A 26,076-nucleotide genomic window follows, 5' to 3' on the forward strand; every position below is an offset into this window, starting at 1 on the left:
ACTAACTGGAATTTGGGAAAGCTATGTTCAGCTTGCTACTGTGACATATTTCCTGTGTGACCTTGGGCAAGTCACTTAGGCATGGGTTTTTAAAGGTACTTAGGTTACTGAAGATGCAAACCATCATCTAGAGGGATTTTCAAAAGCACTTAAGCACCTAACTCTCACAATATAGTTTTTGAAAAACTCTTTTGAAAATTCCACATAGCTACAAATATCCAATCATCATCATGTTCTCAGCATTGAAACTGCAGAAAATATTCTGAGGATCCAGCTGTTGCAATGCAATGCAGAGGTGCACAGGACATATCTCAGGATGGCTACTCATCCCAACCTGCAAAACAATCAAGCCTGCACACAAGAGATCTCCAACCATCCAAGTGAGACAGGCTATCTTTGTAGGAGATTGTATACAAAGAAGAATGGAAAGTAAGAATGTTCTGCAAGGGACAAACAGACAAGGAGATGGCAGTGCACTCTTCCCAGAGCCAATCTGAAACAGCATGAGTGAATAAAGTCAGATTGGGTTCTGAAATCAGCAGGCAAAGATCCGCTAGTGATGGTGGATATCAGAATTAATAATATGGCTTCACATGATACCTCACAGGTTAGAGATGACATCAGAGATCTCAGAAGGGTGCTGAATGACAAATTAGTAACTGAAATTCTGAAGTTGGTGGACATAGATCCACTGATCATGGTCTACACTAATGATCCCACTTCACAGGATACCTCACTAATAAATGACTTTAGGGAACTCAGAAAAGCGTTAAAGGCTAAGATTATCCAAGTTATCTTTTTGGATATCCTTCCTGTCCTATGAGAAAAGGAAGACAAAAGGCAGAAGATTCTGGAAATAAACTGCTGGCTAGGTAAGTGGTGTAAGTTATACAGTTTGGGCTTTTTTGGAACATTGGTCAATCTTATATGAGGAGAAGGGAATGTACAGTTTGGATGGCCTTTGTCTCAGTAGAAGGGGAACCAATCCTCTATGGGACAGGAGGATATTAAACTAACTACAAAAGGGCAGGGTGAAAAGAGGGAACAAAGAAAACTTATTTAACACAAAATCAAGATGTCAAGAAAGAACTAATCAAGGTGTCACCTGAGTTAATGGGTCAGATGAAAATGGAGCCAAGTTTATTGCCAGGTAGATGAGAAATGGAGAAGACCGCAATGTGTTCACCTCACCAATAAAGAAAGGGGGAGTTGAGCCTTGTGACTGGGTGTATCCTAGGGGATGGAAGACTGACTAAGCCAATCAGAAGAGGTTGAGAAGGGGACAGCCCTACCTAAGGGTGAGGGGGATTTCCTGTCTCTCCCTGCTTGAGGGAGCATGAATGATCTGACTGTCTCTCCTTGCCTGAGAGTTTGACTATTTTCTCTTGAAAGGAGTTTGCCAAAGCACTCTGGAAGAGAGCAAATTGACTTAGAAAACACTAAGGAGGGTCCCTACATTGTGGGGAGCTTTTCCATTGTGAGTAAAAATCTATTGTTCTGCAAAGAGGTTAGTCCCCTGGGCAAATCAGCACTCTCATCACCTTACCACACTTAAGCACTTCAGGTCTGCAACAACACTTCAAGGTACATGGGAACCTCCACATCTTAGAGCCCACTAGTTGGAATCAACTGGACATGTGATTCCAAGAAAATCTATCCTGGCGGTGTTACTTCCTCGTTGTATCATGTTACTGATATACACACTCAAAATCAATCTTGCCCTTCCCTTTCTATGCTTCCTCTATATTTTGCCTTGTAAATAATCTGTACCTTGATTGTCAGTTCATCCATTACAGAGGTGCCAGAAGACTGTATGTACAAGTTATAAGGCTAGCCATAGGGATAAGTTCTGGTTTGGGCATAGTTGAAACCAAACAGGGAAGTAAGGTAGGGTTCAGAACGTAAACAGGTGGAGGCACCAAATATCAGTGTTTAAGAACCCAGGCTGTTGAAACCCACAGTGGCCAGTGCCGAATGACAATGGGTAAGGGCTCCTGTTGATGATTAGCTATGATGCATAAAACCCTCTGACACAAAGGCATCAATGGATTTGAAGAGAAGAAATTATTTGATTGGCTATTTACATGAATCCTAGGATTGTGGCAAGCAAATAAGAGTAAATCCAATAGTTCCTTTATGAACATAAATTTGACCTAGTTACTATTACTGAAACCTGGTGGAATGTTTTGCATGACTGGAATTTTAAAATCACTGGCTATGACCTATTTAGGAAGATTCAAACAGTTAAAAGGGGATAGGGAGTGGCACTCTTTGTCCAATATGGTATTATATATTTCCAAGTCACTGAGAGTTTCAAAGTAAATTATCTTGAATGCTTATGGTTTAATGTGATAATACATAAAACACAAGATGGGGTACTAGTTGGTATATATCACAGATAACCAAATCACATTGGAGAACAGGATGACTGGATCATTGCACATGTGCACACACAAACACACACAACACACACACACACACAATGCATAGGGGAAAAGCTGCACTATCATGGGGAAATTCAGTGTGAATGACATATGCTAGAAGTCTCATGCTGCCAGTACTAAAATGTCCTTAGAATTTTTAAAAAATATATAGATGACAACTCCCTAACTCAAAAAGTATTACATCGATCCAGCATAGAGGAATTCTATATCAGACCTCATCATGAAAGATAAAAAGGAATTAATCTCTGAACTACAAATTAGCAGTTGCTTATGTGCAAATGATCATGACTTGATTTCATTTGGTCTTTACAAATAAAGTGAGGTCCAAACCAGTATACATGTATTTTAAAAGGGCTAATTTCATAAAGTTAAAAAACAATTATGAGCTAAATAGCCTGGGAGAAAGAATTTAAACAGAAAAATGTGAATGATCATTGGAAACTGTTTAAGACTTATATACTAGATCCCCAAAAGCTACAAGCCCAAAGTCAAGAAAGGTTTCACTGGTTAAAAAAAGTAACCGGGGGGGGGGGAAAGGTAGTTAAAGCAGCTAATAACAAATACAAATAGTATATAACAAAGGGGGAAACTCTGGAAGTTGATAGGGATGATGATAAATCAGAAGCTAGAATATGTAGAAAATTGATCAGGGAAACAAAAGGACACAAGGAGAAATCTATGGTCAGCAAAGTTAAAGACAATAAAAATAATAGTTTTAAGTAAATTACAAACAAAAGTAATTCTAATGGTCCATTGGTAGATGGATGTAATGGAACTGTCAATAATAATGCAGAAAAGTGAGCAGCAGCCAATACATAATTCTGTTCTGTATGTGGGGAAAGAAGATGGTTTATTCATAGAATATGAGGATGACTAAATACTTTCCATTCCAACAATAATTAAAAATGATGTTAAACTAAAGTTAAACATTTTAAAATCAGCCAGTCCAGATAACTTGCATACCCAAGTTTTTAAAAAGCTGGATGAGGAGCTATCTAGACTATTAATACTGATATTCAATAAGCCTTGCAGCGCTGGGGAAGTTCCAGAGGAATGGGAGAAAACTAATGTTGTGCCAATATTTAAAAAGGGAAAATGGGATGAGCTGAGTAACTTTAGGCCTGTCAGCCTGCTGTCAATCTAAGGCAACATAATGGAATGCTGATATGGGACTTGATTAATAAAAAAAATTAAAGGAGGGTAATATCATTAATGAAAACCAACCTAGTTGTAAAGGCAATAGTATTGATAAAATAGAGTAAAACTCTGCATGGTATTTGACTTAGTACCACACAACATCTTTCTTAATAAACCAGAATGATACAAAATTAACATGGAACACATTAAAGGGATCAAAAATGGCCAACTCATAGGTCTCAAAATGTAATTATGAATGGAGAATCATCATTGAAGGGCTGTGTTTCTGGAAAGTATAATTTCTTAGTCTGATGCTATTTAACATTTTTATCTATGGATTGGAAAAAAATCAAAAAATCATTGCTTATAAAGTTTGCAGATGGCACTAAAATTATGGAGGATGTAAAAAATGAAAAAGACAGGTCCCTGGTTGATAGCTTCATAAGCTGCACTTACCTAAACAATATGCAATTGAATTCACTTAAATGTAAGGTCATACATCTAGGAACAGATAATGTACTCCATGCATACAGGATGGGGGGATATTTCTCATGGGAAGAGTGATTCTGAAAAAGACTTGGGGGTCCTGGTGGATAATCAGCTGAACATGAGCTCCTACTGCAATGCTGTGGCTCAAAGTGCTAATGTAATATTTAGACTGATAAACAGAGGAATGTCTAGTAGGAGGAGGGAGATATATTTAGCACTGGTGTGATTGCTACTGGAATACTGTGTCCAGTTATGGTGTACATATTTGAAGAAGGATGTTGATAAATTGGAAAGGGTTTAGAGAAGAGCTACAAGAATTAATAAAGGATTGGAAGGCATGCCTTATAGTAAGAGACTCCAGGACCTCAATCTGTTTAGTTTATCAAAGAGAAGGTTAAAGGATGACTTGATCACAGTCTATAAGTACTTATCTGGGAAACAAAAATTTAAATTGAAAAAAGAAAAATATAACAAGAACTAAAGGAAATGAAGAAATGCTCTAGTTCAAGAAAAGCCATTGGACTTGAAACAGGAACTAATACCGTTTAATCATATGGCTGTGCTATGCAGTAAGTCAGACTAGACAATCACAATGCTCCCTACTGGTTTTAAAATCTATGAAACTTTAAAAACACCTCAAAAATATTTGGGAGTCTAACTTTCAATGAAATCAATTGGAGTTATGTGCCTACATAGTGTTGAGGATCTGGGCCTAAACAGCCAATCCATAAAATGGTGATAATTACCTTTCCCTACTTCACAGGGTATTATGAGAATAAATGCATTAATGATTGTGAGGCACTCACATATTAGTTTGATTAGTAGTTTCTCTAGCAAATCTTAGACACTAACATGTATGTTTAGGAAAGATCTTTCCTTGCATTTTCACATTTTAAGACCTATCAAACATATACACATAAATCCATATTTTAGTCCCTCTTAAAGACCCAGTTCTGCCATGCTGCTTACAATTAATCTAATTAGCTCATACTAAAATTTCTTGTTCCATTTCCCCATGAGCTCCTTAGAAAAGAATTATCTCTTCTTGAAAGTGTAGAAAGCATGCAGCACTTGATGAGCATGGTGGTAAAGAAACATTAAAATAAATTAATAGCTATGAATTGAATGAGTGCAGAAAAAGTGTAAGTGAGAGGAGAATCAGGCCCACAGACATCAAAGGGCAAAAATATTCACATTGTCACATGGAATATTCAGTGTATAACCTCCCATTAAAGTCAATGAGAGTCAGAAACATAGGAATTGCCATACTGGATCAGACCCATGGTCCATTTAGTCCAGTATTTTTGTCTCTGACAGCAACCAGCACAAGAAGCTTGAGAGGAAGATGTAAGACACACCACAGTAGGCCGATGTAGGAATGTCTCATTCTAAGCATTTGTACTTAGTGATTGGTTAAACCATGAAGCACAAGGTTTTATTTGCCCTTAAATATTCTTTTGTAGAATTAGCTATTATAATGATAGATATTTTCATCATTCATATAAAAGCCTTTTTGAATCTTGTTAAGTAGTTGGCTTCAATGACATCCTGTGGTAAGGAGTGTATGGTCTAATTTTGTGCTGTTGGGTGGAAAAAGTATTTCCTTTTCTCAGTTTTGAATTTGCCACAAATAAATTTCATTGAATGCTCTCCCGGTGGTGTTCCAAGACAGGACGTTCAGCCGCTCCCAATCTACTTTCTCTATAACATACCTACAGCTGAGTGAAAACTGGAATTTACATTCCACAAGAAGTTTCAATCTTTTAACATTTTTTTTGTCCCAACTGGGACAAAGCTGCAATTTCAACATTTTTCACAGGATGATGTTAAAAAAAAGAAAAGGAGTACTTGTGGCACCTTAGAGACTAACAAATTTATTAGAGCATAAGCTTTCGTGAGCTACAGCTCACTTCATCGGATGCAGTGAGCTGTAGCTCACGAAAGCTTATGCTCTAATAAATTTGTTAGTCTCTAAGGTGCCACAAGTACTCCTTTTCTTTTTGCGAATACAGACTAACACGGCTGCTACTCTGAAACCTGTCGTTAAAAAAAAATTGTGTTTGAAAATGGCAAAATATTTAGTTTGGACATTTTAATCAATATATTTCAATATTTATGAATGTGAATATTTTGTTTCAGTTTTTTTGTTTGTTTATTTGTTTCAGTTTGTTGAACTGCCCCAAATGCTTTGTTTTGGAGTCAATTCAACATTAAACTTCATCTTCCTATTGTGGTGCATTGTCTCATGGGAACTGTAGGTCCCAGATATCATGCCCCCATTCTCCTTTATGGGCCAGGCTCAATGGCCAGAATACATCTCCCAGGATGAATCTGAAGCCATGTGATTACTACATAGTGAGAGGGGAAGCTGCTTTGCATGATGGTAGATATAGTCAATCCAAGTATCCCAACACAAAGAGAGAATGAGTACAACTCTCATTAGGCAATGTGCCACTATAAGGAAATGTAGTTTAATGTTAAAGTGACACAACATGAAATATTTTGGGTCAGTTCAACAAACCAAAATATTTTATTCAGAGACCTCTCTTTGAAAATATTTTGTTTTGGTTTTCTTGATGGAAAATTGAAAAAAAAATGGAAAAATTTCTATTTTGAAGAAACTGCATTTTCCACAGAAAATCATTCAGATGGAAAATTCACAACCAGCTCTAAGTAGTTAAAGTTCTGTACAACACTGAAAATGCCTGGTCTTTCACCAAACAAGCTTTTGCTGAAATACAGAATGAAGTCCTGTATTTTTCCAGGGAATATGTATAGAATAGACTGCAACCTTTTCATACTGCCCTGCCAATGTACCACAACCTGCTTGAAAAAGGATTGGCAGGTGGAGGTTTTTAAGTCTCTGCAGCTATTCTCAGTTTCTTTGTTTAAATGCAAATAAGGATGCTAATTAATGTCCCCTTGAGGGTAAATTTGTAGAGCCATTAGGATTTAGAGTGAAACCACACACTCATTTCAGGTAGGTGACTGAACAGCCAACAGTAAGAATATCAAGAAGAAAAAAATTGGGTTATTTCATCATTATGTTAGGCTGAAGCTGAACTACGGACCTTAAGATGAAATATTTCATGTTACCCCAAGCTATTCAGTCTTCCATAAATATACTCTGTGAATTTCCTAGAAAAGTTCTAAAGTGATATTAAGTTTTGTATATCAGTGAACTTGGTATTAGAATAATAGAATCATAGGACTGGAAGGGACCTCAAGAGGTCTTCTAGTCCAGTTCCCTGCACTCAAGGCAGGACTAAGTATTATCTAGACCATCCCTGACAAGTGTGTGTCTAACCTGCTCTTAAAAATCTCCTATGATGGAGATTCCACAACCTCCCTAGGCAATTTATTCTATGGTTTATCTATCTCATCAGGAAGTTTTTTCCTAATATTCTTCTTAAACCTCCCTGGCTGCAATTTGAGCCCACTGCTTCTTGTCTGTGTAACTGATTGTTCCTTCCTAAGTGGAGTACTTTGCATTGGTCCTTACTGAATGTCTTCCTATTTACTTCAGACCATTTCTTCAGTTTGTCCAGATTATTTTGAAATTTAATCCAGTGCTCTAAAGCACTTGCAATCCCTCCCATCTTGGTATTGTCCATAAACTTTGTAAGTATACTCTCTATGCCATTATCTAAATCATTGATGAAGATAACAGAACCAGAACCAGACCTGATATCTGTATTGTATAACATTACATTAAAAATGGTGTCTAAGTCCACAGGGGCACCAGTGCAGGTAAAAAAGCACTTATCAAAATCCACCTTTGCATATGAGAAACATCACAATTAAAATAAACATTGAAAATTAAGGCAACTTGATGTTAATAGGGTGATAACTGGATATAAAACATTTCAATTCTTGGTTACTGCTTCACCACCAGTTCAGAATAGCACAATACAGCATTACTGAGAAAGCCTACAAAAAAGCACAAACTAGAGATGAGCATGGTAAATGGAAAAAGGTAGAATGAATAAATGATTTGTCAATCTGTAAATGTACAGGATAGAGATCACCAACTAATTTCACTGAAACAATAAGAGCCAATAGCTGGAAACAACATGTATTATTATTATTACTTACTACTACCAACAATAATAAATAATAATTTGTATCAGTCATGATTTAGGACTCCATTGTGCTAAACACTCTAGAAACACATATCAAGGTGTTTGACTTGGTACTACATGACATTTTGATTATAAATGCAAGGATAATATAAAATTAACATGGCACACACTAAAAGGATTAAAATTGGTTAATGGATAGGTCTCAAAATTGCCTAGGGAGGTTGTGGAATTGTATAAGGGTGATCATCATCAGTTGGTGTTGGTCCTGCTTTGAGGAGGGGATTGGACTAGACGACCTCTTGAGGTCTCTTCCAACCCTAATATTCTATGATTCTATGATCATCAAGCAGGTGTGTTTCCAGTGGAGGCCTGCAGGGCCAGGGTTGTTAACCCTATGCCATTTAACATTTTTATCCATGACCTGGAAGAAAATGTAAAATCTTCACTGAAAAAGTTTGCAGATGACACAGAAATTGGAGGAGTGGTAAATAATAAAGAGGACAGGTCACTGATTTAGTTTGATCTGGATTGCTTGGTAAACTACTGTAAGGAGACAAACAGCTACACGTAAATTTATACATACTGACAGGATGGGGACTGCAACCAAGGAAGTAGTAACTTTCAAAAATATTTGGGGGTCATGGTGGATAATCAGCTGAACATGTGCTTTCAGTGTGATACTGTATCAAAAAGAGCTAGTGCAATCCTGGGAGGGGAATTTAGAGGAGGTGTAGAAAGGTTATTTTATCTCTATATTTGGCACTGGTGAGGCCATTGCTAGAATACTGTGTCCTGTTCTGGTGCCCACAGTTCAAGAAGGATGTTGATACATTGGAAAGGGATTCAAAGAAGAGCCTTGATAATGATTAAAGATTTTTTTTTAAAAAGCATGACTTATAGGAAAAACTCAAAAAGCTCAATCTATTTATCTTAACAATGAGAAGGTTAAGGGGTGACTAGATCTATAAGTATCTAAACAGGGAACAAATATTTAGTTATGGGCTCTTCAGTATAGTAGAGAAAGGTATAACATGATGCAAAGGCTGGAAGTTGAAACTAGACAAATTAAGACTGGAAATAAGTATAGTTTTTTTAATGTTGAGAGTACTTAATCGCTGGAACAATTTACCAAGGGTTGTGATGGATTCTCCATCATGGACAATTTTTAAATTAAGATTGAATGTTTTTCTAAAATGTATGCTATAGAAATTATTTTGGGGAAGTTCTATGGATTGTGTTATATAGGAGATTATACTAGATGGTCCCTTCTGGCCTTGGAATCTATCAATAAAAAGATGGTCCCTGTCCCAGGGGTCTGCCAATCTAAGAATAACACAACAGACAATAGATGGATACAACAAACAGTATAAGGGGAACACAAGGAAACAGTGAGATAATCCATATCATTAGAGCTTGACAGCTGTTGCTGTTAATTTGAAAATAATAAATGGTCTCTGTCTAGTATAACACCCAGAGGACATCTATACAGAATACAAAATCATCTATTCCATAATACACATATGGAAAGTTGTGGGATCACATATGCTAATGTGTAGTAATTATTGGCAAAAGCTGAGTGTTTTGACCTCTAGGATTTAGAAAAAAATCTCTGAATCTGTTAACTTTATACAAAAGTGGAACACTATCAGATATAATACATACCATTACAAGATGGCAATACTCTGTTCCATGCTGGTTTTCCATCAACACCAATCACACATATTATAGTTGAAGGATCAATAATCCTATATCCAGAATCACACTGATAAGTAATAGTCGACCCAAGTTTGAAGTCTGTTCCAATTCTAGTCCCATTCATTATGCTTCCAGGGTCAAAACAAGCTTCCCGTGGTTTTTCTGTTAAAATGGATTATAAATAAAACAACAGTGATCTCAATATATGTACTAAAATACGTATTTAACAATTTGCAGTTTTAAAATTAGATTAATGTTTCCATCTTGTAATTAGAATAAATTTTTCTTACTGTTAAATATTGCTAGGTCATCATTGATGCTTGCCTAAGCTTATTTGTCTGGACAAGAAAATTATACCTACATCATTTAGTAAGATATTAAGAAAATCTGCAAGCCACAGCCTTAAGCTCCATAAAGATGAGCGTCAGGCACCACCAAAGTAATTGACTTAATGTTCTTTCCCTACAAACTCTCTCTCTCTCTCTCTCTCTCTCTCACACACACACACACACACACACACACATTCATCATACATCATTTAAAAGCTTAATATGTCTACTTTATGAAGAAGTATGATGGGGAAGTGTAAGTGGTGCTATTACCATAGAAACAGGGATAAATAATGACACCAGCAACAAGTTAAAATGACCACTGAAATATTTGCATTTGTTTCTCTTAGTTTAATGACTATGTATTATTTCAAAATATAAAAATCGATTTTTGGTAAACTCAAAGCATATGTTGAACACACTGGATTTGTTGCCAGCCATCATTTGTATTACAGCCATGCTATCTCTGATGTACACTGTGGTTTCTTTATCACACGCTCTTAGCTCATGGTTTCTTTTAGCTTAAGCTTCCAGCTGATGCCCTAATTCAGCTTTGTCTGTTCTTCCCATTGTTCCATCAGCATGGAAGAGGGACATAGGCACAGGTCCTATTATGTGACTAAGAACAGCTGCAATTGAAACCATCATCTCTAAATCTTGCTAAGGACAGGGCTTGCAGAAAACAAATTGTGGACTGACAGCTGCTGTGATTGGCCCTCCCTTGCAAGTGTTAAATTTGGTCTTCTTGATCATGTCAGCAAATGTTTTGATGGCAGATTTCTTGACTGGGCTGAAGCTGCTATATGTCCCATCAGAATCAAGTTCATCTCTTACAAATCTCTCCATTTGTTCTTCTCTAGCGCTTTCTGTTTTCAGCAGACTCTTGTACATCTGGTGTTACTTGCAGTCCAGTAAATATGTTGATAAGCATATCTGGATGTGATTCAGGGTCAAATGGGTTTGTCATATTATTGATGACATGATTGGAAAGAGTTATAACATGCTTTTCAGACCTCTTCAGTACAGAGGCAAGATCTTGTTCATGGACTTTGGCTTCATTACTTGTTAGATCACTTCTTTTTTTCTGAGAGTTTTGTATATTCATAATATGAAGCTCTATACTGTGATCTCTAGCACTAATATTGACCTATTCATAAGTATCCCTGAATTAAAAAGTTAGTTTCTAGAATATTTCAAAGGCAAGTACTGCATACGTAGGCAATTATAAATAAAAAACTTTTTGCCAGGCAGACTAGATGCTACATTGCTTATACAAAAGCTTATAAATGGAGAAGCCTTACATTAGGAATTCACATGCATTTATATCTGTTGTCTATGCAGTAAAAACTATGAGCATGTTACCTACTGCTACTGGTATGCAATCTTCAGTGAGAGACTCATCTGGTCAGTAAATTCCATTTGAAAATATAGTAAACAATTACCATCACTTGTGAGATACTTTGACAATTCAGAATATGCAATGTGAAAACATTTCATGTCAATATATTGCAAAATGTTAATATTTGCCATTTTTGTCACATGCTAAACAGCTTAAACACTTATGGGGGAAAAAAACTTTCCCACGCAAAACCAGTAAAAATCTTTTAATATATTGTTGTTTGGTAGCTTTGTCCAATGAACACCACATTCAGGTGTTGAAATTAACTTAAACAGTAAAACCCATAATCATAATCATGTTGCAGTGTTTTTGGAACTGTGCAGAAAATTACACTATACCATTGTTTTGCCTCTCCTATATCTTATGTCACCACTTCACAGTTCCACATCATACATCCTCTAAAATTGACTAAAATATGCTTTCAAATGATATATTATGTTGGTCTGTATGGAGTTGGTGTATTAAATTGCAAAAATATGGCCCTTTTTGGAAATTGCTTCACAAATAATATTTTTCCTGTTCTTTGGTGATCAAATGGACTACAGAGTAGCTGTGTGAGTTCAACACAGTCTCACAGAATGGAAGAACATGGTAATTTACAGGATCCTCAGTTTTACATCAACCTTTTTACTAAAGATCACAGACTATTCAGTGATTTCCCAATAGTCAATACAGAAAGATAACAAACTATAACAGAACAGCATGAATTTAGAACCACCTTCAATTTGGTTATCTTCAGATGTAAAGGAATATAATAGTAGTCTGAATGAAATGACAACAAAATTAAAAAGTAAATAGTTATAGTAGTAATAAGGTATTAAATTTGACAATATCATAGGATTACCAAAGTATACGCTGGGCAACTCATTGCCAGAGCAGCTAATTATTTGTATGAAAGAGTTATATATTGTTGTAAAAACAATGAGGAGTCCTTGTGGCACCTTAGAGACTAACAAATTTATTTGGGCATTTCGTGGGCAATAACCCACTTCATCAGATGCATGGAGTGAAAAATACAGTAAACAGGTATAAATATACAGCACATGAAAAGATGGGAGTTGCCTTACCAAGTCGGGGGTCAGTGCTAAACAGTTGTCAACTGTTCGGAATGGACCACATCCACCCTAACTGAATTGGCTTCATTAGCACTGACCCTAATTGATACAGACTAACACGGCTACCCCTCTGAAACCTGTATTGCTCTAAGATAGTTGGCTAACTTCACAAGGGAGAGTAAGATGTTACAATGCCTAACTTTAATGTACCCCTCCACTGGAATTCCCCTACTGGAATTCAGAACCTAGAGTTTGGCATACAAGTTCCTCATGTATTGTAGGGAAAATTAGGTATTTAAGAAAGGGATTCAAAGAAGCCAACACACTGATCAGGGAGCCACCTAAGTTATCCAGTCAGAAATACTAAAGAGAGGAGTGTGGACTACACCCCATTGTGCCTCCTTCCACTTGGCATTCACAGCCATGAACCCTCTTCTAGAATTAGGCATTTAAGCCACGTCAGCCCTTCTTCACAAAGAAAAGGATGACGAAAGAGTGGTGGTGCTAACCATCCCCCGCCCTTATGGAAGGGAATTTAGGCACCCACAGGTTAGGTGGCAGCTGAGCGCTGGCTTTATGAATGATAGTGGAGCTTAAATGTTGAATTTAGGCACCTAAAGGAGTAGCTAGGCACCTAAAATCACCCATGTGAATCTAGCCTAGTACAAATACTACAAAATAACTTGCATGAAATCCTAGCTCTGCTGAAGTCAATGGGAGTTTTGTCATTTTCTTCAGTGGGGCCAGGATTTCACCCACTATATTTAAGAAATTAAGAGCTAATGAAAAGTAGCAAAATAATAAATAAATAAATAATTAGACAAGCAAGCAAGCAGGACACTGAATTTCATAGGAGTCCACAGCCACGAAATCCCCCTGGTATCGGACAGATTATCAGCCTCTATGCTGAAACAAATTGTTAACCAATCTAACATACTGATGTGTCAAGTTTAAATAATTATTTAAGGATTAATAGGCATTATTAGTTCTGATGTTTAATTCATTGATTGATTAATAATTTGTATTATTAAGATATGACCTTATTTCAAGAATGTGGTTGAGATGATTTTTAAATAGCATAATTTTATGGTTAGAAGGCATTTTGCGGTTAATTAAATGGAAGCACTGTATTAGATATGTTTTGCAGTATTACAGTGGATACAAATGTTATACTTGTTCTGTTATAATAAGGTATGTCAACTTTTTGGCAAGCAGCACAATTACATTAATGGAGGTGCAAATATTATATAACATGGTTATCTTTTACTGTATTTTCTTTGTGTTGTTTTTCTGAATATTATAATATACTGCAAAATCTGCTGGTTTATGAAGTAACGTCTACCCTGGGCTGTATAACTTCAAGATGGATAGCAGAAATGTTTATAGAAAATATACACTAAGGCCTTTGGTTTTGGAATGTATTGTTACAGTATATGGTTATTACCAAGTTAACAGGACATGCCCTCCAGTGATTAATTATTATTATACACGCATTTTCAGGTAATTAAGATTTAACAATTTACCTTTCAGCTCTTTGATAGCCCGTTTTTCTTTGTATATTTGTATTCAATATTTCAAGAACATTTTGTTATTTGATATGTATATGTTTATAATATAAAACCTATTATATATATGATATAATTATATAACTTAGTTGTGCATTTCACACACACACACACACACACACGTAGAGAAGGAAGAGGAAAGTTGGGCATTCTTATATCATTTCCTTTGTGCAACCTTTCCCTCCTTACTATTCAGCAATACTATTTCTTACTACTTCCTACATAAAATAAATATTTGTTTTTATTTGTATTGTGTTTCAAATTCAGTTCAGAAGAGATAGGCCAGGATTTCCTGTACAAACAATGTAAACACAAATATATTACATTTATCTGGGGACAGGAGTCTTGCTGGCCTGAAGGGGAAAAGGTGAAGAAAGAAGATAGTTAAGAAATGAGAATAAGGGTTTAAGTGGGTTGACAATTCACGTTCTTTGGGTTTTGGTTGTTTCTCATTTTCTTTTCTTTCACATAGAGTATGGAGTTTTTCTTCAATTGACTGGAGTGGGAAGCTGAGGCAGTATCTTTGAGGCTGAAAGCTTGAAAATTCTGAGCACAGATGCCAATTTAAGCAGAGAAATATCTGCTCATTTGAGAAGAAAATGTTGCATATTTACAGGATGGTTATTGAGAAATAACCAAAAAGTGATTATATAAATCTTTGTACTCTGGCTAATAATGACTGCCAGTCAAATTACAAGCATTCACATACTCTATGGTTATTCTGAAATAGCCAAAGAATGTGTACGTACATCATGCTGCAAAACACCCACAACCAAAGTGTAGAGAAAAAAAATGCATTGGTATGTATTAGTAAATGTACAACATTCCTGTATTCTAATTGGGTGAGACAATTCCATTTCAGTAGAACACTTTCTAAATAACAATGGCTATTTTTTTTATTTGCACCATTTCTCCTTCCTTTTAGAAAATGAGAGTGTGTAGGGATGTCAAAATAAAAGGAGAAAAATTGCCTTTTTATGTACCTCATCATTTGCAAAGAAGTTTTTTAAAAATAAATTGAAACAAAAAATTAAGAAGTTGAGATTGTGATTTCATATTTGGTTATAAACTTGTATCTTTGAATGAATCAAATATTATTTAAAATAGCATTTTCTACATTGTTTTTACACTGAACATTTTCACAGGGCTGATATAAAGTGATATACCACCAACATAAGACTGTCATCAACTAATCACACAACACCAGTATGTTAAAAGATAAAAGATTAACAAAAACATTATTTATTATGTATAGCTTAACTTTTAAATATATTTATATGCATTCACACAACAATTACAAACATATGAAAAATAAGTGTATTATGTGTGTAAATATAGTTTTAATTAATCCTAATTTGAGACACTTTCCTTCTGTGTGTTGACACATATTATGTTAACAACAGTACCTTTGTATTCAATGGCGAATCCTGACATGCCAACAGAAGCATCACTGCGGAATGCTAGAAATAGATTATTAGCACTGCTCTCTATTCTTTCAGGTGCCTGGGAGCCTTGAAAACTGCCAATTAAAGGACTGTTAGAATCTTCCCCTTCATAAATATGTAGAAAATCATAACTGGGCTCCATATTGAAACTGAAATAAAGGAAAAGAGAATGACATTGTCTCTATTTTTTGAGAAATTATTTACTACTTTAATGCTGTGGCTGCCTTTTCTTTTTTTAAAAACATGTTTTCATCTGCAGAAATAAAGGAGTCTTTAAAGTATATCCCACAATCCAAAAAAAACATGCCTTGTAAACGTTAATTGATCAAAGTCTAATTTAAACCAAACTGCCCTGATGTGAAGAGCTCTCAACACTGTAACTTATTTTTTTGGTACACAATTAGATTAAACTGTAGCATTTACTATAGTTTAGAACATTAACTGTAAAATTTTAGAATTTACTTTAGGGAGAGTTTCTTAGTGAATACCACACTAGACTGAAACCTGGGAGACCTAGGTTCTATGCCCAGTTCTGCCACTGGTCTGCTGGGTGACTTTGGGCAAGTCACTTCTCCTCAGTGCCTCAGTTTCGCCATCTATAAAATGGGCAAGTGTTATTGATCTCCTTTGTAAAGTGCTTTGTGATCTATGAACTCTATGTAAGAGCTAGGTATTTTTACTATAGAATTATAATCAATGCATTATTAATATGTGTATTGTAGGGTCTACAATGTATTACAGGAAGGGGAACAACACATATTTATATTGTTGTACAAGTCAATTAGATTCAATGATGGCAGTACAGCAGAAGAGGATCCTTAAGAAAGACTTAAACATGGACTAGGCAGTGGCCTTGAGATAAGTTCAAGGAGGCTATATGGATGAAGGCACAAACGATAATGTGAGAACCTTATAAAGAGATGGACAGAAGCTGAAAAATTGCTGCAGTGGAAAAGGTCCAAGGGCTACATGAAGCTCAACAATGAAAGACAAGTAGGCAGGGGGGTTATGGATTTTGCTTTCTTTTCTTCCTAATCACCTTCTGGATACAAAGCCATAAATAAATATTTTGTTGTCTCTGTTATAAGTGTTGCAGTTAAATTTTCTTCTTTTTTTCCTTCTCTGATTATGATTATTGTTATTATTTAGGGAGTGCTATTAATCTACATAGGGACCTTTCCAAGACATATAAGAAGACAGTGGACTGGGTCCTTGTCTGTGACTAAGAAGTGAATACCACAGGCTCTTGTAAGGGCTTGTTACCCGGTGGACCAATGTGCACAAGAAAGGTTTCAATTCTAAAGTACACGTGTTGTGTACTAACTGGCCCACATAGCCCTGCTGCTGCACAATAATGCACACTGGGGAACTTTTAGTTCACATCAACAGAGTCTACATGGGCCAGTTAGTACACCACATGGTGCTCTTTAGAATTAAAACCCATCTAGTGCACACTGCCAGACTGTGTACACAAGACTTAAGTTATTTCACCTGCCAATGGCCTCAAGAAGATGAAATGGCAGACAAGAATGTCTTAGGCCTTGTCTTCACTGTGGAAACAAAGGTGTTTTCTTAATTTATAACTAACTCAAGTTAAATTCCTAATGAAAAGAAGGCTGTTTGCAGTTTTCACACAAGATCACAGGTCAAATTAAAATTAAAAAGGCTGCCCCATAGTAAAATATACACCTTTTTTCATAGTGAAGAAAAAGCATCAATGTAGAGGTATGCTGGCCTTGTCTCCTATATTAGCATCAGGGATGCAAGTGGTAAGAGAGTTCTTTATGCTATGAACATCAATGGATAATACTTCTTATATTGGGATGATCTGCCTAAGGCTGGGTATTACCAGCTTTACTGCCAGATTGCCCCAGTGGCAAAACACAGTCGAGGGTTTAGTCCAAGGTCTTTGCCCTCAGTCTAACTCCAATACATTACACAAATCATTGTTTAATACAAGGAAGTTGGACTGTCCATGAGAGTAACATACAGCAGGACATCTGCATGAAAGAATTTGGTTCTGAGGAAGGATCTAGGGAAGTCGGGAGGCAGCTGACATAGGCAAAGTGGGAATCTATTCCAACTGTAGTGGTGAAGCATAAAAAAGCATGAAGTCAATAAAGACCTCTTCAAATTTTTTGGTCTTTTTTATCAATCCAACTATAGTGCATGTCGAAGAGATCTACATATTTAACACCTTATAACATTTTAGTTGAAAAACAATTCCACACGTGCAGTAATCATTTTAACAAAACATGAAACAGAAATAGTCAAAAACTGTTGAAGATTCCTTGTTCTTATATTTAGGCATTTTCACCAGCCCATTCAGTTTTTGTTTTTGCAGAAAACAGCATTATCAGACATATAAATGTGGCTTTTACTCAAGATTTGCTTTTCCAACACATCCCAAGAAGGACAAATATGTTCGTACCAAAGGCTCTCATGTTAACATACTCTTTATACCATTCCTTTCTTGTACCAAGAAGAAAAGGAGTACTTGTGGCACCTTAGAGACTAACACATTTTTTTGAACATAAGCTTTCATGAGCTATAGCTCACTTCATCCGATGCATTCAGTGGAAAATACAGTGGGGAGATGATTTATATACACAGAGAACATGAAGACTTCACCAGACATTAAATGATATACAGATGAATTAGGTATCACACAATGCGGACATTGCATTAATATGACAATGAAATACATGTATTTCAAACACTCTGGAAGTATTATTCCCCATTGATATAACGCTATCCCACCCAAATGGTCAATGGTGTGACATATGATACAAATTAAATGTTTTTTTAAAGCATTATACCCCACACATCACATATGTTTTTTTGCTGCTTACACATTGGGCACCAAAAAAATGCTATAAAGCTAAATATTTTGTTTCTTTCATATTATTCTGAAGCAATGATAAAGTAGGTATTAGATACATGCTGTAGGGCTTAGGAAATGTAATTGGGAATTCTATGTAGTGATCAATTATATAATTTTTATTTTAAAAACCTGATTCACAAAGGTGTTTTTCTAGAAATGGTACCTTTTGAATATCAAGGCAATGACAAAGTCAGGGTTTACTTTTATTCTCCAGTCACATTCCTTCCCAGGAGGATATGGCTGTGGGTAGTTAGGTGATAAAATAACACCCGCTGGACCTGTCAGGTTTCCTCCACATGCAGCTGTCAATACAAAAAGGAAAAAGAAAGCAGTTACATGTTAAACTAAAAATCACAGACAAACTGTTCAAATAAGAATGATTTGGCTTCTTTTTTAAAAAAGTCAGAATAGTTTTTCCATTCCCAACAAATGATCTCTTTGCAGTCCCAACAACAAACATATCCTGTGTTACATATATTTTCTCCAATTTAGTTCAAAAAGAAAGTTTTCCTAAAATCTGAAAATGCAATAGAAATCTAAGTAATAAGGTCTTTGGATTTGCTTAGTGATTTAATTCCAGCTGCACTAACAAAATATTTATCATTTACCCGACAAACTTCACTGTCAGAAGTGGGAGGGCCCAATTGTAATTGATGCTTAATGATGCTATTTACCTTTGGCCATAGAAGAAATATAAAATACTTTGATCCATTTAATAAAGGTGTTATCCAATTCACAGATCTAGGCACTTAGGCAAAAACAAACAAACAAACAAAGAAAACCACACAGCTAACTCAAACCAAAATTCTGAATTTAGGTGCCTAAATCAGTATTTAAACACCTAAGTAATCTGTGCGGTTTGCAGAGGTCCTACCATTGTGACTGAAGTAAGTATTAGTAATCAGCCAACCTGTGTTTAAATAACAAATTAACAGCACGGTTCCTTTTATTTCCTAGGTAATTATTTTCGTAAATATACACAAATCTTCAATATCTTCTGATGAATTAGCTTGAGATAAAACACATGACCATACTCAGGAAAGGTATAAAGTATAAATGCAGCATAAAACGTTAAACAAACGTGAATAGTGGTTTGACAATGTACAGAATGTTAATAAGTATAGCTATTAAATCTCAACCATCCACAATATAGTGGAATAAGAACTATATGAGAATTTTAAAAGCTGTATATCATGGCTTTATAGAACTCCGAGGACTACAGTACTGCTGTACATATGACAGTAAAGATTATTTTAAACGGAAAACCCCCTCAAGGTCACCCTGACGAAAATGGAATATTAAGTATGTACACATCATTTCACTACAAGTTACTCTCTCAACAGATTAATTAAAATTTAGATTTTTAAAACAGGCTGTAAAGAGATACAAATTGAAGTATGTTAATTGGACAAAGCACTGGGTTTTATTACAATTGAATTAATACCCTAGAAAATTTGATCTTTATAATCCAGAACTCTATATGTTTTGTCCTATCTCTAAACTCTTTATTTAGGGGTGGATCCAAATCTCTGGGAATTATTACTTGATGATTCATGGATTAAAAATTGTTTCATTGGCTGTAACCATCAGATGTCCAAACTTGTCCTTATGCAGTGCTGCATCACACAAATGGGAACTTTGAAAGACATTTTTTAGTGCATGCTGCTCCAAATCTGCTACCTGTATGGAATTGGGAAATGGATGAAGACTTTGTCTTACATACTTCCTATTACTTCTGAGAGAGCTAGTAATACTAGCCAGGAACAATACTTGCATTCAGGGGAAGTATGAGGAATGCAACTGTGCTATAATTAGCCTCTGCAGAAGGGGCCTAAAGGAAAGAGGGAAGAAAGGCTTGTACACATCCCAGTGGTCAACTGTGAGGGGAACAAACACTATCTGACCCTAAAGGGTTATTAAATAAAGCGTCCAACCTATCTCAAAGCAATTTGGTGATCGTAAAGGTCCAGTCAAGAAGGAAAATTATTAAAGTTTGTAGCTGATGACCCAAGGGAGCTGTTCAAGCCATCTGGGTTGTGGCACTCTTTAATACTACATGGAGTATGCAGCATAAGTGTTAATTAGATGGCAAAAACCCTACCTAGCAGCAAAACAGTGATGTCCTTATAACAGTGATGTCCCTATAACACACCTCAGTAAGACTTCCAGGCCTCAGCCTTTTCATGCACTAACCAGAGCCCCATGGAAGTGATATTCCATATATGTAGGGTGGAAGGTATCAAGAATCAGGAATAGTGAAAGGCAGGAAACTTTATTCCTTCCAGACAGTTCCACAAATGGACATGCAAAAGAACTTTTATTCCCATTCTTTGGTCAGCAGTGGCAGTCTGACCTTCCCTCTGTACGTACATATGTATCTATCTTAAAATTTTCTGAGAAGATAAAACTTAATGCATGGAAACAAATTACTGCATAGAGAGACATACTCATGAGAGAATCAGTTTGTTGGCTTTATCCAAAATGAAGAAAAACAATCTTCAGTTTAACCATGGACTTTTGCTTTTTTAATTCAAGTCAAATGTTTCTGGTATAGAGTTTGGTATTAAGGTGAGATCAGTTTCTTACATGGCCCCTGATTCTCACCTGACTAGGGTTAAAAAATGACAAATTAATCACTAACATAAAGTGAATTTTTAATAAGTAAACAGTAAGATAACAAATTTGATACTTTATACTTATTTGGTACCTTTCACCTGAGAGTCCGAAATATCTATAGTATATAGGTATATATTAGTGTCTCTGTTTTACTGAGACAGGGAAACTGTAGTACAGAGAAATCAAATGACTTAGCCAAGGTCACACAGTAAACTAGTGGCAAAGTCATAAGAAGCACCCAGCTGCTTCGACTCCAAGTCCTCTGCGTTCACCATCTGACCATGCTATCTTGCACTTAATAAACAATTTCTTGAGGCTTGTCACCTTCACCGTAAACAAATTTTCAAAAATAGACTATGCTGGAAAAATCTATTGTCAATAACAGCATTCATCTTGAGAATCAGACTGTCAGTATTTGCAAGTACTGAAAGACTGAGTTTTCTAAAAAAAGCACTACTTTCACATCACCATGGTAGGGTCACTGGCTGGACAATTTAAAAACTGGAATATGATCTGCATTAACTTCAAGTCCAAAGCACGCTAACATTTGATCTCAATACCTATGCATGTCGGAGGATCAGGTTGCCAAAAGAATCGGTTATTCAGCTGCACACAAGTAATTTTGGCCTGTCCTTGGAGCTGATATCCAGGGTCACACTGAAAGGTAATGGTATCCCCAGGCTCTCTGCTGTCTCCATATCTGGTACCGTTCGGTGGAGTCCCTGGATCATTACATGTTGACGCAACTGATGCTATAAGAAAACAATGAAATTAACGTATTTAAGACATATGTACTATATTTTAACAAATACACAGTGCAACATTTTACAGGAGCATCCAATCAGAGACAATATTATTTGCTTATCTGTTATCATGGGAAGGTAGTTTGTTTCTACAGAAATTTTCTCACTGAGATGCATCATGATTATGTTGGCTTCTGGCCAGTTTCCTCAGGTGAAAAACATGGCCTGATAGGGAATAAACTCAGGCTCTTCATTTTCTGTCCAGTTAATCCATCAAACAAGCTAACAATTCCCTTTTCTTCCTTTGATGCTTCAGCTATCAATACATATTTAAGTGATACGACAATTTGGGTATGACAAATGTCAGAATGTAAATAACATCTTTTTAGTCTTTGAGTGCCTAACAGCATGGGAAGGGAATGTGCATGGAAAGTCAAACCAAAAAAACTACCATGTGCAATCTTGGGGTTTGCATTACAGAGGTATGTAAAACCTTCTCAGAGGATACTCAAAGGAGGCGAATCACATCTTCATGTGTTAGGGTTAAAATTTCAAACAAAGTTTAATTTGTATTGAGATGGCATAATAGTCAGTATCAGATCTTCATGATCAGTAAATCCTCATGCTTATCTCCCATACAAATTGTTATTAATTATTATTAATTATTATTATTATTATTATCATAATGCCTAGGCACCCTAGTCATGGACCAAAACAGTTCCTGCCTTGTACACGTTCCCTCTCCTTTCCCTAGCTCTTATGAGTAACACATATTAACACTTTGTCAAACTGAGACATCACCTCTATTCTCCAGACATTTGTTCTCTTCATTAGGCTTGTGTTGTCTTGTTGCAAATTATTTTGTCTTGTCTTGTGATGTTTTGGCCAGTTATTTGGTCATGTTTTGGTTTTGTACAGATTTATTTTTAAACTTCGCTTGGAACAGAAATTTGTTATATCAAATCTCACTTCATCACCTTCATGACCTCTCTGTATTGTGCCACTCGATACATTCCTTATCTATTGTTTTTATTGAGATGGTTCCTATTTAATAATTATATAATGCTTTTTTTTTGTCCAAACACATTAACCAATCAATACTACTTTGAGATTTATAACCATTGTTCACATTTTACACATGGGGAAACTACAGCAATGTGCACTACTGGTCATGATTACTTTGATTGTGAACACCATTTTGGAAATTATTGTTCTGAACATCTATGCTGTAATATGTAATTGTGCAAAAAAGGTTTGTAGATATTAAATTTTAAAAAAAGTTTGTCAATGTGGCTGTGAACTTCCTTCACTCAGAGCCCAATCCCTTGCATATCTAACTCTCCTGATTAATAGAAATTTTGGCTCAGAAGGGAAGTAGGATCACACCTAACATCTTTATGTTTTTTATGTTGTTGTTTTTTTTTTTAATTTAATTTTATTTTTTGCTACCTTTCCCAATTTCCCTTAATTATTTTTGATGTACCTGTCATGACCAATGTGTCATAGATTAGCACAGTATTCCCATAAATGCAGCTTCCTGCATTTGTTGGGCAAGATTCTCCTCCTCATGAAATTTATTGAGTGTAATTAGTTGCCATAGCCATAGCTTTTCTCTGTACCCATAGAATGTGGGTGAGGCAGCATTCTGTTCACATGCTGAACAGAAGCGTACAGTAAAATTAAACCGATGTTTCATTTCTTATGTACATCACAAATAGTTGTCTCATATAGATCAGCAGTGTCAAACATCCACAGAGGAAAAAGGGGAAATAATATTGAGGCTGCAGCTAGAGTGCGGTGTCCAATTCTGGGCACCACATTTTAAGAAAGATGGGGACGAACTGGAGAGATTCCGGAGGATAGCAAAAAAATATGATACAAGGTTTAGAAAACCTAACCTACAAGGAAAGATTAAAAATACTAGACATGTTTAGTCTTAAGAAAAAAACCGTGGACCTGATATCAGTCTTCAAACATGTTAAGGGTTGTTATAAAAAGAGGACCATGATCAATTGTCCTCCTTGTGGACTGCAGGTAGGCTGGGAGGCTTGGATCACTGTTCATGTCTCACTCCCCAGAAGTACCTGGCACAGGCTGTGGAAGCTAATGATCCATCCAGCAGACCAAATTCAGTGATGAACACTGGTCATGTGCAACCTAAGGCATGTCATGCATACGCTAAGAAGAAGACTACAAGTAGGCTTGATTTGCAACAGGGGAGATTTAGATCAGTTAGTAGGAAAAACTTTCCAACTGTAAAGGTAATTATGCTCTGGAATAGGCTTCCAAGGGAGGCTTTGGAATCCCCATCACTGGAAGTTTTTTAAGAACAGGTTAGACAAACACCTGTCAGGGATGCTCTAGGTTTACTTGGTCCTGCCTCAGTGCAGGGGGCTGGATTTGTTGATATCTCAAGATCCTTTCCAGCCCTACATTTCTATGATTCTATGATTGTAATCCATTCCATGGATCACAGTTAAAAATTTAATTTGGTCTATTACACTGAATTAATATGACTCCCCTGACACAGAGTAGTAGAAATATTAAATTAGATAGCTTTTGTTGACCTTTAGACTGAAGGAAAAAATCAGGTAACCTATTGGTATAATAGACATTAACTGAAGTGACTTGCATTTGAACTGAAATTACATAGGCGATTTTCAGTCTCTACGCTTAATTAACACTGTAGGTATCTCTTTATCCTTAAAGAAAAGAGTACAAGGAAACAGCAGAATTCATATAGAACAGAGCATTTTACATTTTTGGTACTCTTCCAGAAAAAAAAACAACGTAGGAGGAACACATTGGTAGATTCTGTAACTCTTACTCATGTTGAGAACTCTCTCACTCTATGAGTAGTCCCAAAAAAAGTCCATGGGAATTGTCTAGTTGAAGCTGGATACATTCATACTAAATAAAAAGCACACATTTTAAACAATGAAGGTAATTAACTATTGGAATAACTTACCTAGGATGGATTCTCCATCTCTTGGTGACGTCTTTAAATCAAGACATCTTTTTAAAACATATGTTAGGACTCATATAGAAGTTATGGGCTCGATGAGGAATTATTGGGTGAGATTCTGTGGGCCTGTGTTATGCAGGATATCAGAGTAGATGATCAGAATGGTCCTTTCTGCCCTTAAGATCTATGAATACTCACAGAGTAAAGTGCTCTTCAATGTGAATATGGATGGCAGAATTGGGCTCTAACCTTCAGTGTCCTCATTCATATTGAGCAAGTACCTTACTAAATGCAATTAAATGCAGCACTGCCCTTTAAAAAATTAACTTGTGCAGTTAAAATGATTGTGACTCCTATCTCTTTTTACGTAGACTATGCCCATTAATTTTCTTCCACACTAAAGACAAGGAGGTTACTTGCCTGTAACTGGAGCTTCTTTGAGATGTGGGATTCCTCTCTGTATTCTACTGAGGGTTTATGCATCCATGCGATGCATCCAGCTGGAGAATTTGAAAGAAGCAGTTTCCGTTGATCCATGCATGCATCCTTGCTTTGCCTCATGCTTTTATCTGATGCGATAAAGGTTGGGGCAGACCAACCACATCTCCAGTTCCTTCTCCATTGCAAATCAAACAGATCCACAGCAGAGGAGAAGGAGGGCATGAAGTGGAATACAGAAAGGAAGCACCCATCTGAAAGAACCTCCAGCTGCAGGTAAGTAATCTCCTTTTCTTCTTCAAGTGATGGTCCCTATTGTATTTCATTGAGAGTGATTAAAAAGCAGTACCTAATTCGGAGGAAGGTGCAAGGAAGAGGAAGAAATGGTTGAATGGAAGGCAGCCACACCAAATGATGCGTCCATCACAAAGTCCTGCATAAAGGTGTAGTACACAGCAAAGGTATGCTCTGAATTCCATGTGGCCGCCCTACATATGTCTGGAAGTGACACACAATGAAGTGTGGCTGTAGCCAATGTCTGGGCTCTTCTGGAATGGGCTCTCTGTTCAGGGCGAAGGCAGTCCTGACAACTGATAACAGTTGGAAATCCTCTGTATGGAGATTGCCTGCCCCTTAATCCTCTCAGTGATAAGCAGTGTACCGGACTTCCTGATCGGTCTTGTCCTCTGTCAGTAGAAGATCAAGGCCATGTGGATGTCAAAGGAGTGAAGGTATCACTTCTCTGCTGAGGTGTAAGGCTTTGGAAAGAAATCAGATAAGTGTATGGGTT

The 26,076-nt window shown here is 36.3% G+C and overlaps 1 protein-coding gene across 1 annotated transcript in view; it reads right to left on the reverse strand.

Annotated features, from left to right (window-relative positions):
• CSMD1 (CUB and Sushi multiple domains 1) overlaps positions 1 to 26,076 on the reverse strand; it is a 2,060,919-nt gene that overhangs the window by 348,042 nt on the left and 1,686,801 nt on the right. Inside the window, 4 exon segments of the mRNA XM_038396611.2 lie at positions 9,815 to 10,009; positions 15,602 to 15,789; positions 18,688 to 18,826; positions 21,701 to 21,892. Of these exon segments, the coding sequence (XP_038252539.2) occupies positions 9,815 to 10,009; positions 15,602 to 15,789; positions 18,688 to 18,826; positions 21,701 to 21,892 (714 nt within the window).

This window comes from Dermochelys coriacea, chromosome 3, assembly GCF_009764565.3.
Source record: "Dermochelys coriacea isolate rDerCor1 chromosome 3, rDerCor1.pri.v4, whole genome shotgun sequence".
Taxonomy (NCBI): domain Eukaryota; kingdom Metazoa; phylum Chordata; order Testudines; family Dermochelyidae; genus Dermochelys; species Dermochelys coriacea.